The following is a 23,816-nucleotide window of genomic DNA, read 5'->3' on the forward strand; positions in this document are numbered from 1 at the left end:
TCCAATCGTTGCAGACATTGAGGACCCCCCACCACCCCTCCTGTACAGGATGGAAACCAAAGAAAGCGGTCGTTCCGGTTTGAATGTAAGTACGCACCATGAGACGCTCGTAGGCGTAACACTGTGCGAAAGATACTATCTTCGTATGCCCAGATCGATTCTGCCTTAATTCGCAAGCACTTCTTTTTCTCAGTCTTTCTTTTTCCCTCCTTTTCCTCAGGAGGTCGTGATAGCCTCGTTTGCAAGGACACCTATCGGTTCCTTTCGGAGTTCTCTGGCCTCCATGCCAGTGACGGAACTTGGTTCAATCGCCATAAAGGCAGCTGTCAAGAGAGCGGGTGAGAAATGCAGCTGATTGTGATTATAATTATGATGATCATGATGATGACGATCCCAGTGATAGTCCTAATGATTACACTTAGTGACAAACGTTCGTTTTGCCACCCGCCCACAAGTAAGCTGCCCTGCGTGGCGTCGGCTTCATGGTTTGCAGGCATTTCGTGCGAACGCGTGCAGGAAGTGTTCATGGGCCACGTTCTTCCCGCTGGAGTCGGCATGAATCCAGCGAGGCAGGCAGCGCTGGGAGCAGGTAAGACTCACTGGATAGCCAGATGGTTCGGTGATTCGTCTATGCTATGACTCCCCCACTTGCCAAACTAGGTAGAGGAGGCTGACAACCTCTTTTACTTCTCTACTGTATGACCACTTGCAATGAACTGAACTCCCTTGTTGGAACTGAACGACGAACTGAACTCTTTGGAACACACACACACACACCGTGTGTGTGTGCGTGCGTGCGTGTGTGTGCGTGTGTGTGTGTGTGCGTGTGTGCGTGCGTGCGTGCGCAAAGTATTCCTCCTTCCCTCTCCTGTTTCAGTCCCTTTTCCCCCCTTCTCCCGTGCAGGGTAGTCAACCGGGCTCAGTTTGCTTAACCTCCCTACCTTTCCCTTGTGATTTCTCTCTCTCTTAAGGCCGGCCCACATTCAACGTTTTTGCCGGCGTTTCGAGACGTTTCGTCAACCGGCGTCACTCGGCGTCGCTCGGCGCCAACGCTGAGTAGGGAGCCTACACGCAAGCACTGTTTAACTGAACGCTGAGAGAGGCGACAACCCGAAGTGCCGAAGTCCGGCCTCCTCTCGATGAGCGAAGACCAATCAACGCGCTGCGGCAGTTGCGCCCCGGCATCGGGGATCTTGATAGCGGAGAGCCACTTGTCCTCATTTATTATTGCGATAGCAATTATATGGACACTTCAACCGGATTTCTGCCGTCGGCGTCGCCGTCGCCGTGAGGTTCCGTATAGATAAAATCTTCGCCGCGCGCCGTATGCCCGAGAGGAAGCGTGCGTGGACGCGCGCTATCACGGAGAGCGAACGCACTCAATCTCCCTCGCGCAAGCAAGGAAGCGGGAAGCCAGCGCCGGAGGGAGCGGGGGGGGGGGGGGGGGGGGCACTTCTACTCTGCCAACAACCGCGCTCGTCGCTCACCCGCACCGTCTCTTATCTCCACACGGCTCTGACCTTTATGCACTGTGCATTCGCCGCTCAGTTTCTGTTGAAGCGATAGACCGCACGTACCTACGCCCGCTGCAGCGTATGCGCTTGCTGCCAGCGTTTTGACAGTCGTTGTCTGCAGTCATTCAGTATGATCTATTCATGTTTGTTTGTGCGCGCTCACACCACGCTTGTTCATACAGTTAGTAATAGTCGGGCCACATTTTCCAACGCACGCTACACATGTAATGCTGCCCGGATCGGCAGTGCAGCGCTACAGGTGTGTCCCTTCGCACACGCTGCCCACGGGAAGCGCTTCTCATCAACACCACCGTTTCACACGCGCCTTCTCGTGGTCATCGAGTCTCTCTTCATGTCGGTCTACTTACGCCGCAGCACACCTGCTTACTTAATCAGCTCATGTTTACTACAATTCATATTGCTACCAAAGCCGCTCATCTTACTGTATGACATTGCTGTGTTGCTATCGCATTCATTGCTTCGCCCTTAGGGCGAAACTGTGAGATTTTTTTGTTCCGTGCCTCGCAACGAGGGGCAACGCCAAAGCATATGGTCTAAGCTAGCGAAGTCATTGCAGTGCCTGCAAGAACAACTGGCAAAAGTGTCGGGATAAAGCTTGTGTAATAAAGCCGGGCTTCGAGCAGCTTGTGTAATAAAGCGGGGATACGAGCCTGTTTGCAATAATCTGAGGGTCAATGCCTGCGCTCTATTTAACTTCTTGTGAGGAAGAGGAAAGTCTCTCCTGTGTGTGTTATTTAATACTTGGCCCAATTTAGCTGAAACACCCTGCATATAGGTTGTTTTACACCGGGTGTTCAAAATTAAGCTTCACGGAATTTTTAATATTCGCCTGTGGCTGGTAGCATAATTCTTATCGTTGAGCTGGGTTATTCAAAGAGGAGGACGAAGAGGTGGACACGAGAAATCGAAACACATATTCAACTAATTAACAGAAAATTGACTGATGAACTTTTTAGTTAATTACTTTACGACACATATTGCAATTTACGAATTGTAACCGGTGAGCTTGTCAGGCATATCCACTTGGAATTAATTTCCAGAATGACCCCAGTTGGGAGATATGCGCCATCAAACTCGTAGTAAAAATGCACTTTTATTCATTCTATTTACTTTTTTGCCAAAATGCTGTTTTATACATTGAAGCACAAAAGTAACTGGAACGCCAATGTATTTCGTCCCACACTTTGCGAAATAATATCTCGAAACTGTTGTCATCCTGAAAATTCATTTCAAGTGGATGCGTGTTGCAAACTCAGCGGCTACAACTCGTAAATTGCAATCTGTGTCGTAAAGTAATTAACTAAGATGTTCATTGGTAAATTTTTGTTGATTAGTTGAATGCGTGTTTCGATTTCTCGTGCTACTAATGTCCGCCTCTTCAAACAACCCAGCTCAACGATAAGAATTATGTTACCTGCCACAGGCCGTTTTTAAAAATTCTGTGAAGCTTAATTTTTAACACCCGGTATAGTGCAAATATCAAGGGCTCGGGCAGATCAAGGTCTCGGGCAGGTCAAGTTCTTGGTCAAGGTCTGGCAAGATTGGAATAAGGAAAGTAAATATACTGGTTCGAAAGGGGGGGGGGGGGGGCGGGGGGGGGGGGGGATGTCAATTTCTTGCCTGTGAGCGAGGCAAGCTTGACACTACGACTACGGACAGACATTCAGATTAATATGTATGCAGAACCCTATTTTCCATGCAAAGAGCCAAGAGTCTTCAGGGAAAATAAAGAAAGCTAATGTGTTATTTTCTGTCTTTGTTTTAAAGTGAAGCTTTATATGTCTAGGCGAAATCGTATATGGCTAGGCGAAATCACCTGTGTATAGAAAACTATCATCATGAGCATTGGCTCGAGCATCGTCGTCTTCTTCCGTAGTTGGCTCGTTGGCGCCCCTCGGATTGCGCAGGTGCTCGCGCTCGTGCCGCTGCTCCTGCGTTCATCGTCGTCGTCTTCTTCCACAGCTGGCTGCGTTGCCGCTCATCATTCCAGCGTTCACTTCTTTTCTGTCGTCGTAATAGGGAGGCAGCGTTTACGGGGGTATGAGCCATTTCTCAAGGAAGATATTAGAGTGGTGCTAGACGGAGAAGACATTTTGCCGGGCCCCAGTGTCAAGATCCTGGGACTGGTGATACAAGCAAACAACAAGGCGGAGGCGTCTGTGAGAAAGCTAAAGCACACGACGGAGCAAGTACTGCACATGCTCCGCAGAGTGGCGAGGAGACGCAGAGGAATGAAAGAGAACGACACCCTGAGGCTCGTACAGGCCTTCGTGATTTCCCGAATTACGTTCGTGGCACCGTATCTCCTGCTGAGCACGGTCGAAAGGAACCAGATCGACGTGATGATCCGAAAAGCAATCAAGCAAGCCATCGGAGTCCCGATGAGTGCCTCCACGGACAAACTCATGAGGTTGGGCCTGCATAACACGGTGGACGAACTGATCGAGGGCCACCTCTCCAGCCAGAAGCATCGCCAAAGTCAAACGAAGGCCGGCCGGCAGAAGAGTCCTGAAGAAGATCGACTGGGAAGAGACGAGACAGACGGAGCGAGGACAACTACCAGACGTCTGGCTAGAAGCCATCAAGGTGAAACCACTCCCCAAGAACATGAGCCCAGCACACCACAGCGGCAGACGGGAGGCCAGAGCAAAAGCTTACAACAGGCTGCTGGCTGGGCAGAAGGGGGTAATCTTCACAGACGCCTCCAAAGACAGAGGAAAAAGCTGGGCGACCGTAACGGTGACAACCAAAGAAAAGCTGCTAACGTGCGCGACGCTAAAAACCAACGACATCGACGAAGCAGAAGAGCTGGCAATTGCCCTGGCCCTCACTATACAAGGCAGGACCAGAGTGGTCACAGACTCACAACAAGCGTATAGAAGCTTCCAGTCGGGCTGGGTGTCCCGGTTTGTGCTTCGGGCGCTCAAAGGAACCCCGGAAAGGGGAGGAGATCTAATCTGGGTTCCGGCCCATTCTGCAGTGGAGGGAAATGAGTTTGCCCACCAGCAGGCCCGAGCGCTATCACACCGAGCCGCAGCCGCGGAGAGGGAAGAGGAGAACGCAAAGAGCCAACCACTGGTCACGTGCAAAGACATAGGGGAATATTACAGAAACGGGAGACAGAGCTGCCCCGAGCCACACTTCAAGTTAACGAGGGAGCAGCAGACAACATTTAGGCAGATCCAGACAGAGTCGTTTCTCCACCCCCGATTACTAAACCGCATGCACCCGAGCCAGTACGGGCAAGAATGCCCCGTGTGTCACGAGTCAGGTACTCTCCAACCCATGATAGTAGAATGTAAATTTAGCCAACAACACCCACCACTCCTCACCAATACAAACCCCAACATGATCCCCCTACCCATCCAACCCCTTAGAGAGTGATGGAAGATCTTGCTGTCCAGCCCCACCCTGGAAGACCAGCTTTGGCTCGTAACCAGGAGCCAGGCGGCGAGAACAGCATATGGATTCCCGTGAAGTGGGAACCACTTCCATCCGGCGCATGCGCTGAAAAGTTCATGACAGACAGACAGACATGAACTTTATTTGGTCCTGAGGAACTACGTGTGGACCCCCTGTGGGAAGTCCGAAGTAATCGCTGGCCGCGTCCACGTAGGGGCAGGAAGACCTTGGTCCTCCGCCCTTTCGCAGGCCCTCTGGACAGCCTGGAGTTGTACTGAGAGCACGCTGCTTTTAAGGGCATTGTCCCAGTCCGCTTCTTTGTTTAACGGTGCGTTACGTAACGCAGGGCATTGCCAGAGCATGTGAGCCAATGTACAGAAATGCACACCATAATCTGGACAGTGTGGTTCTATATTTGAGTCGATGCGACTTAGAAAGCCCCTCGAAGGAAAGGACCCCGTTTGGAGCATTCTAAAAGTCGACGATTGAGACATGCTAAGCTTAGGATGAGGTAGTGGAAAACTCATCCGCTCTAACTGTTAATGAGAAACTATTTCGTGGAATGTAAGTAATGAGTCGCTGTGCTTAATTTCGTCCGGCATCCCAAAAGCTTCCATACCGCCGCGGCGGGTGAGATCTCGCGCACGGTTATGAGCAAGCTCATTGGGGTTTGGGAGTTTTATAAAAATATTCGGACCCATGTGGGCTGGAAACCACGTAATGGAATGAAAACCAGTACCACCCTATTTCTGAGGATGGCCGCAGCCTCTCGGGAGATGGAACCCGATGCAAAGGCACGTATCGCCGCACAAGAGTCTGTGTATATATTGGGACGCACAGGGTCCCTCATTGCCAAAGCTATCTGTTCTGCTACATCGATGGAGATATGACGGACAGAAGCCGCGTTGATGAGTGTACCGTTCGTATCAACTACTGCCGAAACAAAGTTGCTGGTCTGTCCATATTGGGCCGCATCTACGAATGCTGCCAAGCTTGGGCTATCTGCGACTGTTTTTAAAATAGCCCGGGCGCGAGCCTTGCGTCGCCCAACGTTATACTGTCTGTGAACATTCCTAGGAAAAGGACTAACAGCGAATGATGCCCGGATTGCTTCCAAGAGTGATTCATCATGGTCGTTGATTAAGCTTGGAGCTAAGTTGACTGAGTCTAGTAAACGTCTTCCGGCTTTGAATGTAGATAGCCTGACAATTTGTGCTGTTCTTTGGGCCTCTATCACCTCCGAGACGGTATTATGCTTGCCCAGCTGCATAAGCTTCTCTGTACTAGTGGTGACTGGTAATCCCAGTACTCTTTTAATGCTCTTGCGCATGAGCGTGTCTATTTTGTTCCTTTCTGTCTTAGTCCAATTTAGTGCAGATGCCACATAAATTATGTGACTCATCAAGAACGCGTGATATATCCTGAGAAGATTGTCCTCTCCGAGTCCCCTTTTTCTATTCGAGACTCTAGAGATGAGCCGGAGCATACTGTCCGTTTTGGAGGTGATGTGGGCAATTGTCTTTGCATTACAGCCTCTGGCGTCCAGTAACAGCCCCAGTATCCTGATCGAGTTGACTCGAGGAATAGCCTGTCCATCCTTCGTGTGTAAGGCAATAGGTATCAGTTCCATCGGAACCAAACCCCTAACGCCCTGTATCGCCGGCCTGTACAGCAATAACTCAGACTTGGTAGGTGAGAGGCTGAGCCCTGTTTCAGTTAAGAATTCTTCCGTTACATTTAGTGCTTCTTGTAGCGCCTGTTCAACGTCCGCGTCTGATCCACCAGGACACCAAATCGTAATGTCGTCTGCGTATAAAGCATGGCCAATGTTTTGCACGGAGGATAGGCGCTCCGAGAGTCCCGTCATGGCAATATTAAATAAGAGAGGGGAGATTACTGCCCCTTGCGGGGTCCCTCTTGCCCCCAACTCAAACTCATCAGATTTAATTTGCCCAATTTTGATGGTAGCAACTCTATCCTTAAGAAAGGATCTAACATATGTGTGGAATCTCCGTCCCAAATTTAGCTCCGAGACCGCCTCAAGTATGAATCTATGTGAGATGTTGTCAAATGCTTTAGCCAGATCCAGGGCGAGTATTCCCCTAATATCTCTAGTCCTGCGGTCGATAATTTGGCGTTTGATGAGAAGCATCACATCTTGTGTGGAGAGTGCGGGTCTGAAGCCTACCATATTGTAGGGAAATATTTCCCGGCACTCGATATACTTTGAAATCCTATTGAGAATAGCGTGTTCTGCAACCTTACCCGCACAAGAGGTGAGCGAGATCGGGCGCAGGTTTTCCGGAGCTAGAGGTTTCCCTGGCTTAGGTATGAGGACCACCGAAGCAGTCTTCCAGGACTCAGGAACCGTGCCCGATTCCCATATCCTGTTGATTTCTTCCGTCAACTTCGTGATAGACTTATCATCCAGGTTGCGAAGGAGGCGGTTGGAAATACCATCCGGCCCGGGGGCATGAAATAAAGTTTTTCATTCATTGAGGGGGTATGAGCCATTCATTGTCTTACGTAACGGACAGATTTAATTTTGAAGCAATTTAAGTTCGAAGAATCGCAAGTGGCAATGGGCGGGCGAATGCTGCTAACCACGCCGCCGAGAAACTCGAGAACGCGAGCGACAACGGCGGACTGCGGGCATACCGTAGTGACGTCGTTCTCTCCGTCGCAGCGGAACGTAACCTCATAATTGATAAATACTTTAATGAACCCTCGGGATTAACCAAGTGATAAACACCGGGGCCGCACGTTTCAGCTTCCCTGGTTAACCATCGGAGTGGAAGGGCCGCCGAATTTTTTTTATTCTTTATTTCTCTCTAATCGTCTGGAGTAGCATGACAGGCGTGTGAATGTATAACTTGCGAGAAACTCCAATTCTTATCAGTGTTTTTTTTTCTCCCTCTTCGGGACTTCGTATAGTTGAGCGCAAAGTGGCTCCGCATACTGCGGCTGAGCGCCAGGTCAGTGGGTTCGTGATTGTGGCTTGCCATCGCTTAGCGTTTAAATTTGTTTTCGCTATGTGAGACAGAATGGTATAAACGTGTAAACGTTTATCCCATGTTGCTGTGCCACCCTTAGTTGTTTGTTACAGCAAGTACGTCGCACCAACGTTAATACGGCTAAGCGTGTTGAAAAAGGATATACTTTGCACAGCTTACTTCACCCGTTGCTGTAGCTTAGTAACTACAGCGTTGCGTTGCTAAGCTACGGCTTCGATCCCAGCCGTGGCTGTGCCGCATTTCGACGGGGGCCAAATGTAAAAGGGCTCGTATGCTTCGATTTAAGGGCACGCTAAAGAACACCAGGTGATCAAAATTAATCCTGTGTCCCCCCTGTACGGCGTGCCTCAGAGTCATATCGTGGTTCTAGCACAGTGAAAGCGACTAATTTTTCAACACCTTACTTCCTTCGTCATTTCGCAGAAATGACAACCAGTATAACGCGTTATGAAATACCTTACTTGATTTCAAAAATTTTTTCAGGCCTTCTAGAGTCGGTTCCGTGCACCACTATCAACAAGGTCTGTGCTTCGGGTATGAAGGCCATCATGCTCGCCGCCCAAAGCCTCATGTGTGGCTCTCAGGTGAGGCCTGTTGTTATTTTTTTTTTGGGCGCCAGTATGCCCTACGGCTTAAATTAAATAAAAAGATGTAACTGTGTTTCCTGGATGAAGTCCAGGAGCGGCCGGTACAAGGGTCCGTGCGTCCAGCGTGTTAGGTCAGGTAGTCGACCTGGGTGGTAGCCACGGCCGCGCACGTGGCGGGTGCGGGCCTCGTGAAGGCTCGGACAGGTCCCCAGGAGGTGATCCAGCGTTTCCGCTGTGGCTGGGGCAGTGCAGAAGGGGCAGACCAGTGGGGGAGGTACACCGGACGTACGTCCAAGTGGTCTGGATTGCAGGAGTCAAGGCGGCGCCCACGTGGATCCTCCTAAGCGCAACCTCCTCTCGGCGAGTTAAGCCGCCGGTGTTGGGACTCGGGGTAGCGTTTAGGCCGGTGATCCTTCAGCCATAGGGATGAGTGCGTCCAGGAGTAAGAGCGAGAGAAAAAGGGTTTATTCTATATATTTACTGTGGCTCCAAAGATGGAAGCCCACTCCATGGGGGAGCACTTTGAATGTCTCAGCTCACTACATGTCTGAGCACATATCAGTACAGGTCAGGACATGCACTCCACTGCACCCAAGGTGTCCACTTATAAAACAGCCGCCTTCTCTAGTTGACACAACTAGCGCTGATGACCTTGGTGCGGCCAATCAGAGGGGTCGTATTGTTCGCAGAACTCCGCCTCTAATGTTGCACCCTTCCCCTCGCATTTGCCTCGACTGCGTGGCCATCTGGGAAACCGAGATTGTCACCGTTCCCACGGTAGTAATTCCACGAAGTTGGCCCCTCGCATCAATCCGTGGCATCTCCGAGACGGTCAGCTTGTCACGGTCGGTGTCGGGCACCGTCACCGTCTGGACTTCGCTGATGAATTGGGGCTGCCTCGCGGGGCAACACCCAAAGAATGCACGTTTCCAGCTTTAGACGTAACAGACTCCTCCGCCGCCGGGAGATTCGACCTGAGGGTGACCAGCTGTCAGGTTGCCCGAAGCGTCGAGATTCAGTCGCAACCTCGGGGTTTGTTCTCGAAATAATGGCCGATGACGCACTCGAGCTTGACGTCCCCGCATTAACTTCGCTGTGGCTTTCTCCCTGGGAACACATAAGCACGCACACGACCGCAGGGAACAGGAAAACGCCATGCTCGAGAGCCATCGGGTCTAGCGAACAAATCACCGCACCTGTCCTTATCTAATAATAGCACCAAAGCAGCCATCAAATCACTAAACCTTCGCTGAAGCCCACAATTTGGATATTAGAGCAGGATTCACGGCTTTCTCGCAACATGCGATACAGAAGAGTCATTCCCTGTGACAAAGCACCACATGGCGCTCAGGCGCCCGAAATCCACTCAAATCCACCAGGCTTCGCTTGACCTAATAATTTGGACCCAAAATTTAGTCCCGCCAAAGCGAGCTCTCATGTGCCTCTGAGTTCAACAAAACCAGATCGTCGTGCTGCAGTGAGCGAAGGTAGAATATTCGAAAATGCTCAAAATAATTGATGAATTAAACTATCATGCACTGCACAAACGCCATGAACAGTCTGTTCGTACTCTACATCCGTTATTAATGCACGCACAAGTGCCACTGAGACCCTCGTTGGCTTCACGGATGTACTATCAGAGTCGCTCTCACTTTGCGGTCAAAACTCAACTCATACGTGCGACTGACGCACAAACCTTTTCCTTCTCTTGTCCACAAAGGACACGCACTAAAGAAACAGGAACTACAACAAAAACATCTTGCGTAAATTACGCGCTGAAAACTACAAGGAGATTCGCGCTTATTGCAAAGTTCATGACGTTCCGAGCTCTACAAACGCTATAATGATTTCGCATTCCCACACGCAAGCAATCTTAAGTGTCTCGGCCTAAATTATTTTTTCTCTTTCGACCACCTTCGCTAAGAATATGTCAACCATCAGGATAGTATGGAATTTGCTGTAGCGAATAATTCTAGTGGGAGAGCTTTTTTTTTTTTTTTTTTGTGAATACGGGCTCAAATGAACGTGAAAAGTAAACATACGCGTATGTGTGTTGGGAAATAGGAACGATGTAACCACAAGAGCTGCATATATATATATTTTTAATGCGATAGCATTATAGGCGGGCTTCACCCATTTTGGAGATATCAAACATGAAACATGGACCGATCGCGAAGGCAGTGCAGTCCAGCACAGCGTCTCAAAGCGCATGCATCACTGCCACGTGATGCATGCGGCATGCGTTTCAAATAGCGACTTTGGCTCACGAAAAGCAGAAGAGCTATCGTGTCCCGATGGAAGAGCTTCCATTGAGCGGCCGTGGTTATAGAGAATTAAGCTGCTGTGCTGGAAGACTGGCATTCGATTTCATCATCGGTAAGGCATTTCATTGCAGCATTATGGGCGCGCTTCACCCACTTTGGAGGTGTCCAGCAGAAAACTCGGAAGTGTGCAGAGTGAGCGCGCCACAATGTACGCACCAAATTGCAAGTTTGTAAGAGGCATACGGAACGTGGAAACGTCCCTCTGATAAGTGGCAGTGACGCATGCGCGCGCAGCAGTCGAAACGTCACAATCATCGCATTATAAGTGTGCTCTCGCACACTTAGAGAGTTAGTGGTACTAAGTTCTGGTCTAGATTTCTTTTTTTATTTATTGTTGTTGTTGTTGAGAACAAGGATTTTGTTGCAGGTGCAGGGCACTGTCGTCTTCTGAAACGATATTATTTTTATTATTTTTTTATGCAGGAGGTTGTGGTGGCCGGAGGAATGGAAAGCATGTCCAATGTCCCGTACTACTTGAACAGAGGCGAAACACCGTACGGTGGAGTTCAGCTACAGGCGAGTAAACTTCTTAACGTCTTTGCGGTGTAATTGAAACTTTTTAACGTTTCGCACAAAGTAAATCAATCAACTCAGTCATTATGCGCATGCCTGTTCGTTTATATGAATGTTGGAGCAGGGAGGTATATAGGGCGAATGTTGGTACATGATTGTTTGTCCGTTCGTCGTTGTGTGTTGTAGTAGCCCACCACTCTTCGTTAGACTAATATAGCATTGTTTTCAGGACGGCATATTGACCGATGGCTTGACCGATGTCTACCACAAGATCCATGTGGTATGCCTTCTTTCACACTTTTCTTCTGCGTAGTACGTAACGACGTCACATGACTATATTCGCGAGTTATTCAGGCGAAAGCTTTAGACGGCTCATGGGACGAAAAATACGATGTTCGGCGTTACGCCGTCCGGCGTTATGGCGCCAAAATTTATGGCACAAAAATTCACGGGGAGTCGATCGAACGCACTACCTGCGGTGTTAATTAAGGCGAATTTAATAAAGACCCACGAGCTTTGGTGGGAGTTGAACTCTCGCCCTTTGGTGTGAGTCGAATCCATGACCTTTGGTGTTAAATAGGGCGATTAGGCCATCAATTTCTTTATAAGAAAGCGTGAAGCCGAGGCGAAGAAGAAGCGTCAGCACGACCTGTGGTGTTAATTAATGCAAAACTAATTAAGGCTCAGTTAATGAAGACAGATACTCGAACCCACGGCCTTTGGTGGGAGTCGAACCCACTTGGAGATATGGGCGAACCGGCCATATCTACAAGTTGGATTCCAATTGACATTGTGAAGGTTGAGAGTCGACCCCTCCACCTTTGGTGTTAATTAAGGCTGAAATAATTAAGGCACTCGAACCAGTCGAACCACCGACCTTTGGTTGGAGTCAAACCCACACTCCAAGGAATTTAATTGACATTTGCTGTAAAATAAGATTAATTTGATTAAGGCGCTCGAACCTTCAAATTTTGGTGGGAGAAAACAATAGGAAGTAACAACGCAGTAGAATGAAAATGTCAAATAATGTAATGAATGTCTCATGAGCGGGCAGGCTTTCGCGTTCATCCTCTTTAGCACATATGCTAACAGAAAACTCGGAAGTGTGCAGAGTGAACGCGTCACCATGTGCGCACCAAATTGCAAGTTTGTAAGAGGCATACGGAGCGTGGAAACGTCACTCTGATAAGTGGCAGTGACGCATGCGCGCGCAGCAGTCGAAACGTCACAATCATCGCATTATAAGTGTGCGATAGCACACTTATAATAGCATACCTATACCTAGCATAGATACCTATAGATAGCATACCTATATGCTAAAGTGACTGTCAATTTCTTATATTTATTATCCTTAAAAGGTATTGCGTGACTGTGATACGCAAAAGCCGGGGCCCGTGGTTACTCTGCAAGTTGATTCACGCGAAGGAGAGATTGTTGTATAACGCGCCAGTTTAAGGTGTGCGCCGCAGTGCGTCCTGTAAATCCTCGCATTTTGTCCCGATTTTGCAGTGTCTATTGCATTGTGCCTTCTCACTGTCATCTTGGTTTTTCAGGGTGCCTGTACCGAGCATACCGCCAAGAAGTATGCAGTTTCCAGGGAAGACCAGGATGATTTCGCCATTGAAAGCTACAAGAGAAGCACCAAAGCAGCGAAGGTAAAATACGTAAAGGCAAGCCACGAAGTTCGCGCGTGACGTTCCCGTGACATCCCTGGTGTTAGCCGCTTCTGCTCAGGAATAGTTCCGGGTTTATTGACAGAGAAGGGTTCAATTGAAGCGTGAATGGACGACTAATGACTTAACCCAGCGTCCTTCGGGAATTTTTCTCGCGCAATAACAGGCAATACGGCGTAAAATATATAATAAAATCCAGGGTTGCTATCCTGGACACTAAAATTACGCCAAGTTGTCGAATTCTTCCATATTGCCGTTCTTGAGCCAATCAGAGAGGCCGTAGCAGCCCTGTGAGGTAATCATAACTGAGCAGATATCTATATACACTGAATTTTTCAATATGGTGGAATTTGTAATGTCTGGAACTTCACCCCTGTGACGTTAGCGGTGCCACAGATCACGCGCGAAGTGAAAGAAATAGAGGTCTCTGGGCGGTTTGTTTAAGCCACTGAAGTAATCAACATTTTACATCTAAATTAAAGCGAATATTCTACCCGTCTTAACTATGTTTGTTCTTTATCGTAAAACATAAGTATCTAGAGCTCTCCTAATCGCGCACTGTATGCATGGATGAAGGAAAGAACCAGGATGGAGCGTAACGTGATTTGAATTCATATCGCAAAGGGTCGGTTCAACACGTGATTATGTAGCGGTAAGCTTTAGGGCCTTCCACGGCCGGAGGCGCTAGCCCTGCTCAGCGCACGCTCTTCCGAAAAGACAACGGGTGCAACAAGATGGAGCGGCAACAAAGGTGATAAATGTACACGTCCCAATAAATGACCGAAGTTGCACAAGCGTATTGTGAAAAAAAAAAAAAAACTTGCACAGGGCGGTTAGCAATTCACTCCAACAAGTGCATGTCAATAAAACCTACCGGTAACTAAGCACACTGTAGCTGTAAGCACAGCTAAGCGCCGATCGCAGGTTACGTCACGTGTTGGGCCGACTTTTTGAAGTGAAATAAGTGAAAGGCACAGCTTCACGGAGAGTTGGCTTACGAAAGCTGGATGCCTGACGTTATGCTCCTTCCTAGTTTACTTTCTTTCCTTCATGAATGTATGCACCAACCTCTTTATCTTCGTTACTTGACTCTCCTCGTCGCCTGATGGTCAGGACGGGGTGCTGGCCTCCGAGATCGTTCCCGTGACCATCCCTGGAAAGCGTGGCAAGCCAGCCGTGGTGGTGGCCGAGGACGAGGAATACAAGTGCGCCGACTTCGAGAAGCTCAGAAAGATTTCACCAGCATTCGACAAAGAAGGTGGAGGTTGACTCTTTGCTTATCGAAACTTGAGTTTTTGACTCGTCTCTGCTTGGATTGAAGCGAATTTAAGGTGGCATAGGTATCAATATTTACTCGGCGCATTCTAAGATTATACGTAGCGTACGTAGAGTACGATCCACTGACAAAAGGAACAGTATTTCGGGACTGATTAGAGAGCTCGGTTTCGACTATAAGACTGCAGCAATTTTTTTTGTTCACCAACGTAGGTATGTATACCTTACGGGGCTTAACACAGACCTACCTCATAATTGATACTGCTTTTTTCTTAAGCAGGCACAATCACAGCGGCCAACGCAAGCACACTGAGCGACGGAGCGGCAGCTTGTGTCCTCATGACTCGCCAAGCGGCAGAAAAGCTTGGAGTGACGCCATTGGCACGAATCATTGGTGAGTCACTTGTTGAGGGACAATTCTATAGAGGGAACGACTAATTTTCTTAAAATTTTTTATTCGCGCCCACGAGGCAGAAAGAGAAAACAAGGAGAGGAAAAACAGGGAGGTCAACCCGGCAAGTTTCCGGTTTGCTAGCCAGGCATTCATGGAACAGGGGGAATAGAAACAGGAAAATAGGGAGAGAGTGAGCACTTAGTGCACGTGGGATGATGCACAAGGACACTATAAGCGGTTTCATAAACCGGTGCACTTCAAGTAGTATACTATAGTGCACGAATCGCTTTTTGCGCCAGTGGAGGATGTGGCCACTGTCCATGTATCCTTGACTCAGAGAACGGTCTCGAGTCCAGTCGGTTTAAAGTTGTCTGGAGAGAGAGAGGCGTTGTACGTCGTAGCGAGAACAGGTACACAATAGGTGTTCGATGGTTTCCTCACACCTGCAGTAGTCGCACATCGGGCTCTCGGCCCTTCCCATACGATAGGAGTAAGCGTTCGTGAACGCCTCTCCCAGCCATAAGCGGTACAGCAATGTGGCGTCACAGCGCGCCGAAGACATCCTATATAGTTGCTCATTATTCGCCTTACTGCGCTATATCTGTGGCAAGCGACAATTAAATAAAGACTCGCACCCCACTGTGCACGTCCAAGCATAAGAGAATTGCTACATGCGTGTTTTGTTTTCTCTGTGAACTATAAGTGGTAAAATAAAAGGCAATATCTCTTTTTCTGGCTTACTAAGACTTCTTTTTGACAGTAAGTGTTAGCTGTCGGTACAGTTTGGACGCGTGTAACGATGCTATAACTGTGAATATGTAGACGTACTGCAGCTACATTTATTTCACGGTCCTTGTCACACCATGAAACGTAAGCCCTACTCTGTGTTTGTTTCGTTCTAAGGCTTCGCCGATGCTGCTGTGGAACCATTGCATTTTTGCATTTCCCCAGCATACGCAATGCCCAAGGTGAGCACTTCTTTTTAACGCACAAGCACTTCTTTTTCTTCGATGTCTCCAAAGATTACTGTCAAACACTGGCCTACATACTGTCAGCATAAATTGAAACGCCAACAGATCGAGAGGAACTAGGTTGCTTTCTTGTGTTCCCTGCTTCGTCTGCATTTCTAACAGTACACTTAATACTAACTCCACATTGTGCATTTGGGTTTCCACGCTTATTAATGACCGACTGTGGTACGATTGCAAGGAACAGATGGTCCAAATAGTATTCTTCATTCGCGTTTTAATTTATATGCTAGTGGTACGTCATCAGTTGGCACATATCTCGTCATATCGAACAGTGCATGTGGTTATCGCGAGATAGTTCGATATGGCCAAATTAGATATAAAAATTATACGCGAAATGGGCCAACAAGCACGAAGGTTTAAGGACTGGAAGCTCACGATTGAACAACAATTTGGAACAATTCAACTGTTTGTTAAGGCGAGAAAAAGTGTGGCAGTGAAGGTTGTTTCTTTGAAAAACGGTCACTGACCAATAATTCGGACTCGGCGGGGCAATGTCCGAATAATGTCCGTAAATGTCCGGGGCAATGTCCGTAAATGTCCGAATAATCGAGAGTCAGAAATAATGGTGTTTCCCAAAATATTTTTTTTATTATTAAAGAGTCATCTTTCACTCAAGGGGCCAAAAAAATAAAGCTTGCCAACGCGTTGTGTCACGCACACATGCTTGCATGCCACCTGGTCAGTCTGTGCTACGAGCGGAAGCGCAAACAACGGATTAGCTATGCCGCCTGGTTCAGAGAGAAATAGAGAAACCTTTTTATTGACATAGCAATTATATGGACACTCCCTCGGGTTTCTGCCGTTGCCGACGCCGTGAGGTTCCGTATAAAGTCCAAGGGCGATAAAATCGTCGCCGCGCCCCGTATGCCGTATGCGAGCGATCGACGCGCGCTTTCACGGAGAGCGAGCGCACGGCGAAGAGCAAACGCGACGTCTTCGGTCGTGCGAAGGCCGTGGGGGGATGGGAAGGTGGGAGGGGACGCAACGTTTATCTGCGGCACCAAATGCGTATCTTGCGACCGGGCGCAAGGGGAACTGGCAACTCAATCTCCGACGCGAAAGGAGGGAAAATGGGAAGGACAGCGCGGGAGGGAGGGGGTGCGGTTTCTACTCTGCCAGCAACTGAGTACTTGTACTTTGCGCGGCTGCGGGCTGTCGCACGCACCGTATCTTGAAAGCGATCTCCACACGGCTCTTACCTTTGTATGCGCTGTGCTTTCGCCGCTCAGTTTCCGTTGAAGCAATAGAACGCACGAACCTTCGCTCGCTGCTGCCGCGCTTGCTCACACCAGCGTTTTGGCAGTGGTTGTCTGCGGTCATCGAGTGTGATCTGTTCATGTTTGCTTGTGCGCGCTGACGCAATGCTTGTTAATTCAGTTAGTAAGCGAATGTGTCCAAGTTTATGCAGCCGATAAAACTAATATTCCTACTCCGTATAGCTCTCTACTCATTTGTTATCGCAATTGTTGCTTCGCCTTTCGGGCGGAACTGCGACTTTTTTGATCAGGCACGGAGAACTGGTGCATTCGCGAGGTGGATGAAGCCCGTCAGACCAGAGCCCCAATGAGAGCGGCAGCACTTTTGGCTATGGCGATCAGCTTTCGCGGATCCTCCAATGCCGAGCTGATCAGCACCAACACCCGCTGCTAGTGCGTAGCGTTTCAGGGGGGGGGGGGGGGGGGGGGCTTATTGTAAGACTTTTTGGCAGGCCTATGTGGTATTGCATAGAATAGCTGGCTCTGTACAGAAAGGACAAAGGTGCTCACAGGAAGCGGGTTACATCGCGTGGAGGGGCGTGAAGTGAGCATAGGTCTTGGTCTGGAGTTGCCTGCGATACGTGGCTTCAGCTCTAGTGAGGAGTGGGTGTAATAGCGGCATCGTTCTTCTCAAAAGGAGGTGGCGTTGAAGTATTTCATGGTAAGTGTGTAGGGCGTGTATAGTAGGGTCATCTGCCGTCTCTTGCAGTGCCCGGTTGCAGTGACCTCGAGCTATCGTGTGTGCACGATTGTTTCCGCTGATGACTTCATGCCCCGGTGTCCAGATTATCGTGGTGCGGGGTATTTCGTTAAGGCGGTTGAGGATATCGTATGCTACTTTATGCGGATGGCGGTTCGCGTAGGCTCGACATGCTGATTGACAATATGTGAGAATATACAGTATATTTCCTCTTCCTGTCTCGATGCCGAGATGGCGATGGCAATGGCGGCCTCTTCTGCAGCGTCGACGTTCTGTGTACGAACGTTGTGCCAGTGTCTGCGTCCTGCTACGCTGATTACCATGCCCTCACTGTTCGGGCGCATGGCCGCATATGTCCAGCGAGCAGAGGAGAAAGTGCTCGTATACTATTTCTCTGCTTTGGCTCGTGCTTCCCTCCTGCCCAAGTGGGTGCACGTTACGCGGAATAGGGGCCACCGTTATTTGCTTATGTATAGGGAGTTGCGGAGTGCACGTTGACTGTTCGTTGTAACATCTGGGTATTGCAATCTTCGTAGAGTTGTTCTGCCTGTACTACTGATGTTGAGGTGTGTGATTTGCGCGTGTCGGTGTGCTTCAATTAGTTCGTCTAAGATGTTGTCGATGCCCAGGGATAGAAGTTTCGTTGTTCCTGTGCCTGGAGGAAGGCTCAGGACTTGTTTGTACGGTTTCCATAATACTACGCTTATTTTAGGCGCTCTCCGTTAATGTTAGGCTGAGGTAACGTGTTGCGTAATTGACTCTACTGATGATAATCGCCTGAGTCAAGCGTAGGTCTTTTTCCTTCATGCCATGTCTGCGACTGGTGACTCTGTTGATCATGCGATCAGCAGAGTCTTCATCAGCAGGAAGATTGTCCGTTAGCTGCTCGCGTAACACGAGTTGTTCCTGAACTTTTTCTTGGAGGAAAAGTTGAAGCTGCTGAATTTACGTACCAATCTGCTGCATCTGACGGTGTTCCTGCAACTGTAGCTGTTGCTGCAGCTTTTGCGACAAGGAAGTTTTCATCTGATGAAGCATTTTGACGGACGGCGGAATGGCAATGGGGAGGGAGTTAGAGGATTGAGATTCAAGAAAAGTGAGGTGCTCCTTGCAGGCGCACGCTATCAACCTTACTCTTCCCTAACGACGCTTTTAGTTGGGCTGTTTCTTGCTTTACAGCTTTTATCTCGTCTTAGGCCTCTTTCATTTCTCTATAATGTGTCTTTCGCAGATTTTTCTATTTCTCTAATGTAAATTTCCCTAGTCTCGTTTAACTTCCTTGCGTGGGTATCTATGTCCTCTTTGAGTTGTTTACGGAGTTCATCTATAAAAGTGGGGATTGTTACGTTTGTTCAGAGAGGCGCTTATGGCCTTTCGTGCCACCGCTATCCACCCGTGTGTTGCGGGAAAGTCTGCCGCCTGTCTCCGGAGCGCAGACAGTCCAATGCTGCGGAGTTCGATATATTAATTTCTTGTCCAACTAAATTCGACGTGTTAAGTTTAAAATACTTGTGGCTCTATTGGTGACTAGGCGACTGTTAGATACGAGCAATAATTCTATGTTTCGGTGTTCGATATAGCGAGGTTCGACTGCAGTTGTTCTGGCCAAGAACATTCAAGCTATACGATAAGTACTGGGTATACTTAAGGCTGTCTTTATGTCCCGTGCCAGTTTTCCTGCTTTTAACGTGGCAGAACTGGCCAATATTTGTCAAGATTCTGCTATGTGTATATTCTCGTAATTTTCTCTTTGTATGCTGATTTGGATCTACGTCCCAAATCTGCTCAGTAATTAGCCACGAGAAATGGCATTCTCTGAACTAATAGGCCACCTGGATCTGCGGAGCAAGTGCTTTGCTATATATAAGTGCATGATGGTTTTCTTAGAACACCCGCTTCATAAGCTTCTGCCGTCGCCGACGCCGTGAGGTTCCGTATAAAGTGCAAGCGCGATAAAATCGTCACCGCGCCCCGTATGCCGTATGCGAGCGATGGAGCAGTACGTCACTGAACGACCGCGGCTGGTGGGGAAGATGTTAAGGTCAAACTACACGTACGCGTGCCGGCACGCGAGAGCCCGCACCCACGCGCATTGCGTTCGCTGTGCCTCGCGAGTAATGGCGGTTGGAACCTACAAGACGTACGCCATCGCGCGTTCATTTGGCTCACTATTTTCGCCTTGGAAGAGATCGTTTCGTATTTTTGTGTCGCAGCCAGAGCACCGGTATTTGCCTGGAGAAGATATCCTGGACTCGCTTCGACACGTACGATCTGTCCTGCGCGTGGCGGCGAGCTTTCGCGCGTCGGCACGCGTGCGGGTAGTTTGGCCTTTAGCCTGTAACGTTTGTGTGTGCACGCGCGTCTATTGCACGAACGGTGAAGCCGCGTACAGTTAATTAAAGCTCTTGCATTTTGACTTCTTTTATTTGCCACAACTTGCATTTTTGTTCCCCCTCCTGTTCACTTTTTTTTTTTTTCACCTCTACTAGGCATTGAATCAAGCAGGCTTGAAATTTGAAGACATGTCCATGATCGAGATAAACGAAGCCTTTAGTGCCGCAGTGCTTTGCAACATGAAACATCTCGGCCTGGAACACTCAAAGGTCAATATTCATGGAGGCGGAGTCAGTCTTGGACATCCGCTCGGGTAAGTCGACTTCGCCTTTACTTTTTTTTTTTCTTCCACTCTTTCGCTCTCTCTGTCTATTTTCACAGCAAAGCTGTTCTTGCGACTGTAGACGGCAGTAGAGAAAGTCCAGTCCAAAACTATTCACTGCAAATAAGAATACTTTACAGGGAATCTACATGCGGATTAGAGTGGCCCGAGGATACGTTCACTACCGGGCCTTCAACACATCCGCTGTAGAGGGCTTGACGCCCATCTATCCCGATAACTCTAACTATATTAAACTACTATAGAGGGAATCGTATGCTCTACACACCACCCCACAGAAAACTAAAGACTGGAGAGGCCACCGATCTGCGTAGGCTGCTGACAGGCAAGCTTCGTTAGCTTACATAAACTACACAAGATATACCCATCAGCCTTTAGAGACATATGCGCATGGTACAGGTCAACACCAACCCTGTACCATGCACATAACATGGGAGTGTACATCACACAACACAGAACCTCACACCATCATTATCAGCCTATATTTATGTCCACTGCAGGACGAAGGCCTGCAGTGCTGACCTATCCCTGCGACCTCCAATTACCCATGTCTTGCGCTAGCTGATTCCAACTTGCGCCTGCAAATTTCCTAACTTCATCACCCCACCTAGTTTTCGGCCGTCCTCGACTGCGCTTCCCTTCTCTTGGTATCCATGCCGTAACTCTAATGGTCCACCAGTTATCCATCCTACGCATTACATGGCCTGCCCAGCTCCATTTTTTTTCTCTTAATGTCAATCAGAATATCGGCTATATCCCCGTTTGCCCTCTGATACACACCGCTCTCTTCCTGTATCCTAACATTAGGCCTAACATTTTCGTTCCATCACTCTTTGTGCGGTCCTTAACTTGATCTCGAGCTTTTCGAACCTCACATACCAAATCCAAATAGAGATCAGTGGGAGGCACTGCTGGCCAGCTCAGACCTAGAGGACCAGATCCTCCTGGTCTGAAGAGCTAACAGGCTTACGGAAGCCAGCGGAACCCTGAAATTGGCGCCCCGACCATAGATAAGCCTCACATGAGGCCAGCTCAATAATTTATTTTACAATAAAGTTTATTCACTCACTCACTCACTTCCGAGAGTTAATGCTTAGGCGACACTGTGTGCTATGGGTTGTTATAAGTCACAGTGAAACGTTGACACTATCTATCTATCTATCTATCTATCTATCTATCTATCTATCTATCTATCTATCTATCTATCTATCTATCTATCTATCTATCTATCTCTTTTTAATCATCCTTTTTGTTTCGTATAAGGGAGGTGTGGCGGTCTCCTGCGACGATACAATGGCATGCTGCTGCACTCACAGATCCCATCAACGAACCCGTCTTTTCGTATCATTTTTCTAAGTTTGCCTCGCTGGTAATCATAATTTGTTTTGCTGCGCTGTCTCACGGCCTCTACATATAACTCTGTTTCCGCTCCTGTTCCGATGTATTCTATTTCCCTTGTCAGTGCTCTTCTATCAGAGGTGTCGTACTCTCATTATATGTAAGCGTTATCTCGACTGAGCTCCGCCACAACTTTATTAACTCTTTCCATATGTTTTGTGGAGGCTTCATGCAAGTACACGCAAACTCGCGTGTGCGCATGTGCATGAAGGCTCCCTAACATGTTTTAATATAATTCATCTTCCTCCAGCTGCGGTGTAACTGCATGTCAGGTGGGATGAAAACTGCACAATCCATTTGTTCCTGTCTTTTGTTATGTTTCTAAAGTTTTCTTCGCAGACGTTTATTTGCGTTTTACTGGCATTCTGCATGTGTCGCTGAATATGTGCCAAAGAGTGAATGTACCATCAAACCAGTTTACCTTGTGTTCCCACTTTCTCACAAATTTTCAAAATAAACCAATCCACACCAAAATTTATATCACCACGGGCAGGTTTGTCTCTTCTTTCTGGTATTTCTTTTTACCGCAAGACTCAGTGGAAAATTTTTTTACAGGTTTCTCATGATTCCTACGTTTAGTTTATCTGTGCTTCAACTATTCACGATTAATTGAAAACGTTCGCTAATTGTCTTGTTAAGTAATTATTATGAAAATTGAAAAAAAATTACTTTGACGATTAGGATACGCGCGTTGGGAGCAACTATATATACCTGTTCCGTTTACGGTAGAGCTTTCTCCGTTGTTGTTTTTTTCTTAATAGAGAATGCACTATTTTCCAATTTTATTTTTCGTCAACATATATGCAGTTGACTCGACTGATAATTAATTGTGTACCAAAACTGTTGACGTGCAGAATGTCGGGAGCTCGAATCACGGGGAGGCTCGCTCTTCATCTCCAATCGGGCCAATACGGCCTGGCTGGCATCTGCAACGGAGGCGGTGGTGGTTCCGCCATTATCATTGAGAAGCTCTAAGACAGCCGCGCAGCAGAAAATTGTGCGTGCCTGTGCCTGGACACTCCGAAAATAAAAATGCGCTATTCTGTGAGGCTTGTTTTTGGCTTGTTTTTGCAACTGGCTTTATTTTTGGCTTGTTTTTGCAAGTGCAGCTGTTATATGGGCTCGGGATTAGACAGGCAGGAAGTTCGCAAAGCCATCCTTCACTTTTTCCCCAACCTCTCTACCTCATCTGCACCCCCCCCCCCCCCCCTCACACCTTTGTCGGTGGAGTGCGCTGTCTTTGTTTTCTTTTTTTTTTTTGGTTTTTTTTTTTGCGATGAAGTCTTGCTTTAAGGCATAATGTTTGTTGTATGGCACGTGGGCTGTAAGGCCTGTGACTGTGCATTAATTCAAGCAGTGCTTCGTGGTATCCTTACACTTTCCTAACCTTCTCTTATATATACGCAACAAAATGCCCCGTTTATTGTTATTTTATAAAATATTTGATAATGCAGGACTGAGAGAATAACTATTTAGTGAGCCATCACGTGTTTTGTCACGTACAGACCACAGAAGAGAGTAGGCGTTCCTATTTGCAAAACTTTTTTTGTGTGTTTTTTTTGTGTTCGTTCATGCCGATCAACCCGGCTAATTGAAACCACCTGCCCACCTCAATCGTCAACGCTATTAATATTGCTGTATTTATAGGCTGCCATCGATGAATATTGTACGCTATAACTATACTCCGTCATGTAACTATGTACTTTCTTTTATTTCGGCGCCACTCCATTCTGTAACGGCTTCGGGCATTGAAGGTACTTGAACGAATAAAAAAAATGTGTTACTATATGCCATGCGATCTATAGCTGGTCGTGGCAGTGTAGCGGAGGCCAGCTTGCAGCAGGAGGTGGAAGCATTCAGCGTGCAAGCCAGGACAAGTCCATATCTAAGGGGTAGGCATATGCTTCCGTCATGCAGTGGACGAGATGGCACTCACCAGACGATGCCCCAGGCGAGACCAACAGAAAACGAGACCCACTGAAAGGATTGCGTAGATTCAGCACGTTTACTACTCTGTTCCGCTCAGACCAAAGAACTCAC

At 48.1% G+C, this 23,816-nt stretch overlaps 1 protein-coding gene across 1 annotated transcript; it reads left to right on the plus strand.

Moving 5' to 3' along the window:
* On the plus strand, positions 1–22,795 carry LOC119461382 (acetyl-CoA acetyltransferase A, mitochondrial-like). Its single transcript, XM_037722677.2, has 12 exons — positions 1–85; positions 221–338; positions 494–589; positions 8,435–8,535; positions 11,286–11,378; positions 11,605–11,655; positions 12,929–13,030; positions 14,162–14,306; positions 14,604–14,717; positions 15,621–15,685; positions 20,194–20,351; positions 22,631–22,795. The coding sequence occupies exons 1-12, from the start codon at positions 50–52 to the stop codon at positions 22,749–22,751; spliced, it is 1,200 nt and encodes a 399-aa protein (XP_037578605.1). The 5' UTR covers positions 1–49; the 3' UTR covers positions 22,752–22,795.
* Positions 22,796–23,816: the final 1,021 nt, after the last annotated feature.

Source organism: Dermacentor silvarum, chromosome 8, assembly GCF_013339745.2.
Source record: "Dermacentor silvarum isolate Dsil-2018 chromosome 8, BIME_Dsil_1.4, whole genome shotgun sequence".
Lineage (NCBI taxonomy): Eukaryota > Metazoa > Arthropoda > Arachnida > Ixodida > Ixodidae > Dermacentor > Dermacentor silvarum.

Coding starts and splice junctions, on each gene's coding strand:
- LOC119461382 (XM_037722677.2), top strand. CDS start 50: ATGGAAACCAAAGAAAGCGGTCGTTCCGGTTTGAAT. Junction 590..8,434: donor GCAGGCAGCGCTGGGAGCAG/GTAAGACTCACT, acceptor AAATTTTTTCAG/GCCTTCTAGAGTCGGTTCCG. Junction 11,656..12,928: donor TCTACCACAAGATCCATGTG/GTATGCCTTCTT, acceptor TTGGTTTTTCAG/GGTGCCTGTACCGAGCATAC.